This window comes from Arachis ipaensis, chromosome B03 (assembly GCF_000816755.2).
Source record: "Arachis ipaensis cultivar K30076 chromosome B03, Araip1.1, whole genome shotgun sequence".
NCBI lineage: Eukaryota > Viridiplantae > Streptophyta > Magnoliopsida > Fabales > Fabaceae > Arachis > Arachis ipaensis.
Genome location: NC_029787.2, coordinates 127,015,817 through 127,022,820, shown reverse-complemented (window position 1 = coordinate 127,022,820; position 7,004 = coordinate 127,015,817). Strand labels below are relative to the sequence as shown.

Sequence of the window (7,004 nt, the reverse complement as noted above, 5' to 3'; positions counted from 1 at the left end):
TTTTCCTGTTTTGATCACTAGGACCGAGCTTATAGCATTGTTAGATACTGATAAATACAAATACAACGGCTTACCTGCCTCTGGTCTTTGGAGTACTGGAGGTGATGTTAAGAGCTGTTTGAGTTCTATAAAGGAGTTTTCACATTCCTCCGTCCATGAAAATTTCTTGCCCTTAGAGAATGTCTGGAAGAAATGGTAAGATCGGTTTGCCACTGCGGGTAGGAAACGTGATAGGGCGGCTATTCTCCCTGCAAATTGTTGGACTTCTTTTACTGTCTTTGGGCTTGTCATGGTCAGCACTGCATTGTATTTCTCTGGGTTGGCTTCTATACCTCGTGAGGTTAATATGAAGCCAAGAAATTTCACTCCTTGGACTCCAAAAGCACATTTGTCCGGGTTGAGTCTCATGTCATATGCTCGGAGTTGATTGAAAACTTCTACCAAGTCATCACAATGTGACCCTTGCACATGCGTTTTTGCTACCATGTCATCCAGATAGACTTCCATATTCCGACCTTGTAACAAAAGTTTCCATGCTCTGTTATAAAAGTTGTTTTGCTTTGGTCTTCTGGGTGCATCAAAATCTGAGTTTTTCCTTACCATTACCACGTTTGATAGCCATGTGGTGAAGCAGATTTCTCTGATGAAACTTGCATTGAGGAGCTTCTTGGTCTCTTCAAGTGCTGCTTGTTTTTTCTCTTCTCCGAGATTTCTTTTCTTCTGTGCCACTGGTCGGACTGTTTTGTCGATTGCTAATTTGTGGCAGATGACTTCTGGGCTTATTCCCGGCATGTCGTCTGGTGTCCATGCGAATAGGTCGGCGTTCTGGCGCAGTATGTGTATGAGTCTTGCTCGTTCTTTTCCTTCTAGTGCTTCTCCGATGTATGTGTATTTCTTTTCATCTGCTGTTAATGTTAATTAGTGAAGGTTGTCCATTGGCTGAGGTCTTTCGCTGAGGTCTTCTCTCGGGTCGAGATCAGCTAACATTGTGGCTTCGGTCGAGTTATGTATGGCTTGGACTTGGGGCCGAGCTATCTCCCTCGTATGGGCTTGCTTTAGACATGCATTATAGCACTGCCGAGCTTCTTGGTGATCAGCGTATACTGTAGCTATCTTGTTTTTCTGCACTGGAAACTTGACACACAGGTGTAATGTGGATACTACCGCTTTGAATATATTCAAGGCGGGTCTCCCAATTATGATATTATAAGGGCTATAGCAGTCTACTATTAGGTACTGAATATCAATGGACTTCGAGATAGGGATCTCTCCCATTGTGGTCCTCAGCCATATATGTCCCATGATGGGGACCCTTTCTCCGGAGAACCCAATTAGCTCTACCGAGGAAGGCTGTATTAGTTTTTCTGATAATTTCATCTTTTTAAAGGTAGAATAAAACAAAACATCAGCACTACTACCTGGGTCCAGTAGTGTTTTTCTTACCAACAGCTCTCCAACCTGTATGGAGATTACTACTGGGTCATCGAGGTTAGGGCTTGCCGATCTGAAGTCTGAATGATTGAAGGATATCGTGACATCTGGGTCTTCCTTCTTCTTTGGCTGCAGTGTTCCTTTGATTGCCAGCATCGCCCTATAGCTTCGTTTTCTGGCCGAGCTTGTTTCACCTCCGCCTGCGTATCCTCCTGATATGTGGCTGATGATGCCACTTGGTGGATCAGGAGTTGTTTGTTCTTTTTTTTCTGTCACTGCTTATTTGTACTCGTTCCTGTCCGAGTTTGTCCCTCTGGCTTTCCGGCCTTCGACATATTTGTCTAAGAGCCCTTGGCGTGCCAGTCTTTCGAGCAGGTCTTTTGCAACGATGCAGTCGTCCGTAGTATGGCCGAACTTCTGGTGGAAGGCGCAATGCTTGCTTCTGTCTACGAACCTTTGGTCTTGGTAGTTCCCTGCTCGAGCTGGCGGCTTCACAATTTTGGCATTCAGAATTTCTTTGATGATGTTTTCTCTCTTGGTATTGAATCTGGTATATGTGTTGTATTTTGGTGTAAGCTTGAAGGGCCTCTTTGTATCCTTGTTGCCTGGTGATCTGAAAGCCTTTTTCTCATCCCTCCGCTGAGGTTGTCTATCCGGCTTTTGGGCCTCATGGAGTTCTTCAATCTCCATTTGACCTGCAGCCCTTTCTCGGAACTCCTCTAGTGTTTTTGGTTTTGTTATCGCAATGGTTTCCCGGAATTTGCCTGGTCGGAGGCCGGCCTTGAGGGCATGCAGGTGGACCGCCGGATCCAAGTCTTGGATCTCCATAGTAGCCTCGGAAAACCTGGTCATGTAGTTCTTTAAACTCTCGTGTTGGCCTTGCTTGATTGTGCCTAGGTAGTCTGATCCATGGACATAAATTCTCGATGCAGCGAAATAGTCAATAAAGGATCTCGCCAGTTCCTCAAAGGAGGAAGTTGAACCTGCAGACAGTTTAGAAAACCACAGTAATGCAGCACCATCAAGATAAGTAGGAAAAGCCCGGCAAAGCACGGGCTCATTGTTAGCGCCGTTAAAAAACATCATGGATTGAAACTTTTTGACATGAGCTCAGGGGTCACCGAACCCCTTGTATAGTTCCAGCGCTGTAGGTAATACAAAGTTTTTCGGCATCTGGAACTTAGTCATCTCGTCAGAAAAGGGGTTCTCAAGGGTGAGTTTTTCCTTTGGTGGAGTGATGTTCAGGGGATCCGCATTGCCCTGCGCCGAGTTTTTAGAGCTTTCTCCTTCGTGCTTTCCATTGTTCTGTGCGGACAGTTCAGCTATCTTCCGCACCTCTGCCTGGAGTTCGGCGATCTGAGCTAGGAGCTCTGCTTGTGTGGGTTGGGGGTTCCCATTGTCAGCCATGTCCGAGGATAGGAAATCCTGCAAAATAAGGTAAGATACTAAATAAAATGAATGGTGAGGTCAGGTATATTCCGGCCCCACGGTGGGCGCCAAGTGTTTAGTCCTGGCACTGGGGTGGCCGAGCTTTAGCGACTCCGAGCAGGCGGCTGTCGGAGAGGAAGAGCTATACGTCGGCCTGGATCGAACACCACGGCGGGAATACCTGCAAAAGATACTCCGACGCTCAAGTTAGTAATGATCTTTAGTGAATTAGATAAGTAAAGAATAGAAGACTGAGAATGGAACCTGAACCTTAGCCGAGGATATTAGCTCGGCTTTATAGGAGTTGTTTTATCCGTTTTACTGGGGATAAGTCCTAGTTTGTAGGTTGGTCATGATATTCTGTTTTGGTGATTAAGTTTGTTGAGCACGTTTCTTATTTTCAACTGGGTGAGGTCGTTCATGTCTGTTTTCGTGCCGAGCTTATCGAGCGGCTAGCGTGAGGCCGATCTTATCTGCTCACGTGCCGAGCTTTTCGGGCGACCAAGGATAAGGATGACGTATCAGTTGCAATTCTAAGAGTTGAGTTTAAGCAAAAGTTCGGGTACAAGAATGAAATATGGTATTATATGTACTTAGATACCTATATAGGGATTAAAGGGCATGCCACTATGCCCTGCATGCTTTTTGATGATTTATAATAATCTGTAGTGTTGTGATATTGAACTTATAATTGTTTGTACTTGTAATTTTCATTAATGAAATTCGATTTTTTGTCCCAAGAAAAACGTTGAGGAAACCAACAAAACATTTCAACCAGGAGAGCACATTAGATAAAAATAGATAAATAATTAGAGAGAAATATCTAAAAGAAATAAAGAATTATGAATAATGCGATAAAAAAACTAAACACAAATATGTTTAAAGAAAAATTTGTTTATTGCAAACATCAGATATAATAAAGCAAAATAAAATCATTGATGTTTTTAAAAGGGGAATGACCGAATGAATAGCAAAACCAGTAACAATATACTTGATAAGTCAGGGATCTGAAACCAGTAATCCCAATGGCCATGGACCAATTCCAAAGACTAGTATACCGCAATCTCAAATAAATATCTGCTAAGTTTCTTCCACATTAAGACTTAGAATGTACTAAGTATTGGAAATAGTCAAATACTATAGCATCATTGGATATTCTTGAGCATTTGTTCGTATTAAATAAAGGAGTGTAGTTGGTTAGTTGCCCAAATTTATGGAAATGACCACTCCATCGTTTACGAATACTTATCTTATCACGTTAACAAGTGGGAATCTATCTTAATTTGCATTGCCCTCACTGTTCTTATTATTGTATTTGTCGTCTTGTGTAGAATTAGCAAAACCCGCCACTTTTCTTCACTTTCTTCTAACTAACTACATTCATAAAAGAAAAAGATTTTATTATTGAATGAATCATCGCTCATAATTTGATACATTCCCGATAGACGTATAATCCTAATGTCACTCCAATTGCCCAATTCAGAAAACATGGGGCAAATAAAACTAACACCACAAGGTGTTTGATAATATGCTCCAGAGAAGTCACAATTGTCAACTATGCTGTCTTCAACCATGAGTGTGGAAAGCCTCCCATAGCAAATTCTGGGGAGGGATAGTGTGGTCTCTGGCCTGCAATGCAGCAGTTCTTAGGGTCTTTAGAGTCCACAGATTGGCCTCAAAGAAAGATAAACTCCTATAAGGCAAATTATGCTTCTTGCAAAGATCAATCACCAATGGTGAAACTTTCCTCAATTGTGCCCTTGGCAATCTTGGAAATAAATGGTGCTCAAGCTGGAACTGCAACCCACCAAAGAACCAATCCATCCAAGATGAGCAAGAGATATCCAGTGTCCCACTCGTCTGCTTCTCGAACCAATCGTTCCCACTCGGCGGCCCAACATACACATTTGCCGCAAAATGGTTGAGGCAAAATTGGAGGTGCTGAATTGAGCATGCAGCCATACTTGCAACCACAAACATCACTCTCTCCGGCCAATTTGGCAAGCATGAAACGAGGAGTGGGAACCAAGTCCAGAACACAAGGATTCCAGTTATGTTGTAAGCTCTATCCGGGACATTACGCTGCCTTGAGAACAATAGCAGAAATGTCTGAAGGTAAAGGTTTATCCTTGCAAAGCACAACACCGGGTAGAAAGTCCAGTGCTGGTAACTCACCAAGAACCTAGACAGAGCATCAAACTTGAGGTATCTACCATAGAAGTAAGATTTCATAGAGCTGAAGAACCGTGAAGACACGGCAAAAACCGGAATGTGTTGTAGATCAGGATCATAGTCAAGACTATTGCAAGCAATGTGGTGTGCATTGTGAGTCCACTTCCACCATGCAATGCTTATTCCAGTCAAGCAATTCCCACAAAGGATCTGTGCAAACTTGTTGTATTGGCGGCTTGACATAACTTCATAGTGTCCAGAATCATGTCCAACATATGTGCTCTGCATCCAAAGCAAACCAAGCAAAAGGGCAGATCCCAGATGAGCCCAGACGCTAGTGCAGCTCAAGACACCGTAGATCACAATGGCAAACATGACAACAACTGAAGACAGTGTGTATAGAGTAACATGTTCCTTCTTCTCAAATAGCCCCATCTTCACAAACTCGACCCAGAGTTTCCTGTAATCCTTGGAGACCTCAGAGACATTGAAGTCTTTGAGGTGGTAGCCGGTGAAGAACTTGTCAAGATATTGCCACGCTGTGCCAGGATGATAAGCGATGAACGCATCGGTTACGTCCTGGCCAGCAAGGTTTGTAATGGGAACATCACCGCCAGGGTGATCCTTGGCCCAATCTGTGACGTTGTAGACTTTCCCCTGGATCGAAATCCACAAATCCCCTGGCTTGTTGTGCTCCTTCAGCTCCTCGGGGGTCATGTACTTCTTCTCAACAACCTGCATGATCTTGAACCTAATATTGATCTTGATTATGATGATGATGAAGACAAAACTATGCCCATGGTTGTCAAACTCCTCTACTGTCCTGCCACAGTATCATGTAAATAAATAAATAAACTTGCGCTAAAGGTCAGCATTCAAAGTGATATATATGTCCATGACGCATGTTTCAAATATAGGCATAAGCAGTTTTGTAATCATGATAACATCAGCATCCTAATTCTTAACAAATATAACAGCCTCCTCCTAATTAATAACAAATTTCAGCTTGAGAATCAGAATAACTGAAATAACAACGAAACCAAATTCAATGTACCTGAAGTTCTAAAGTGGAGAAGATGGATCAGATCAGCAGGGAGTCGAGAAAGCGAACAGAGAACAGAGAAGAAAGGAGGTGTAGCGGAGAATGAGATTGAGTGTGCGGCGGCAAGGCAGAGAATGAGAAAGAAAGGGGGCGGCAGGAACACCGAATCTGAACCTAAAACCCCGTTTTTCTCTCTTTTTCTCTCTCTCTCTCTCCCTCTCAGGGGAAAATGCTTGGGATCTCCTAGGTAGATTTATTTATAACTTGTATATTAAATTAAATGATTCAGAAAGTAACTACCCAAGGTGGAACGGATATGCTTAAGAAGCAAAACACCAGCGAAGAATGAGGGTGTGAATGGGTGGGTGGGGCACAGGCTAGTTATGGTAAAGCGCGTTGCAACGTATTGAGAGTGGGTTAAAGTCGATGCTGAGATATTTTGGGGAACGGAGAATGTGATGCTCTCACCTCTCAGTTTCGCTCTCACACATCACATGCGGCACTGCCATACTCATGCTGTGCCAGCCTGCACTTTCATTAATTTATTATTATACACACATTAACACCAATATAATAACATCACAAATCAAATTGCATACATGATAAACAATTCATCTCTAAAATAAATAATTTAAAAAATATTTATCGAAATAAATATTCCTCTCTTATCTCGTTTAAACGAGATAATTTTGTATGTATTTTGTTTACAGTGTAAACGAAATAAATATCTCATTTACATTGTAAATGAGATATATATATTTTTTTTAAAAAATTAAAAATAATAAAAAATATTAATATTATCAATAATTTAAATTTTTAGCATGTAATTAGTATATAAAAAAGTTGGTAGAAGAGATTAAAATGGATATATTTAATCAATTGGTACTCAAAAAAATTGATGAGATACTGGGATTAAAATGGAAACGGTTAT

General features: G+C 41.9%; 2 protein-coding genes across 3 annotated transcripts; both read right to left on the bottom strand.

Moving 5' to 3' along the window:
- LOC107633959 lies at positions 1,711 to 2,838 on the bottom strand. The gene is made up of 2 exons (XM_016337547.1): positions 2,553 to 2,838; positions 1,711 to 2,414 (listed from the first exon to the last, which is right to left on the bottom strand). The coding sequence occupies exons 1-2, from the start codon at positions 2,836 to 2,838 to the stop codon at positions 1,711 to 1,713; spliced, it is 990 nt and encodes a 329-aa protein (XP_016193033.1).
- Positions 4,187 to 6,537, bottom strand: LOC107631883 (delta(8)-fatty-acid desaturase 2). 2 transcript variants are annotated; one of them, XM_016335462.2, is made up of 2 exons: positions 6,086 to 6,537; positions 4,187 to 5,849 (listed from the first exon to the last, which is right to left on the bottom strand). In XM_016335462.2, the coding sequence occupies exon 2, from the start codon at positions 5,770 to 5,772 to the stop codon at positions 4,426 to 4,428; it is 1,347 nt and encodes a 448-aa protein (XP_016190948.1). In that variant the 5' UTR covers positions 5,773 to 5,849; positions 6,086 to 6,537; the 3' UTR covers positions 4,187 to 4,425. The 2 variants fall into 2 exon arrangements, with proteins under 2 accessions (XP_016190948.1, XP_020975378.1); XM_021119719.1 differs by having other exon boundaries at positions 4,187 to 5,854; positions 6,086 to 6,515.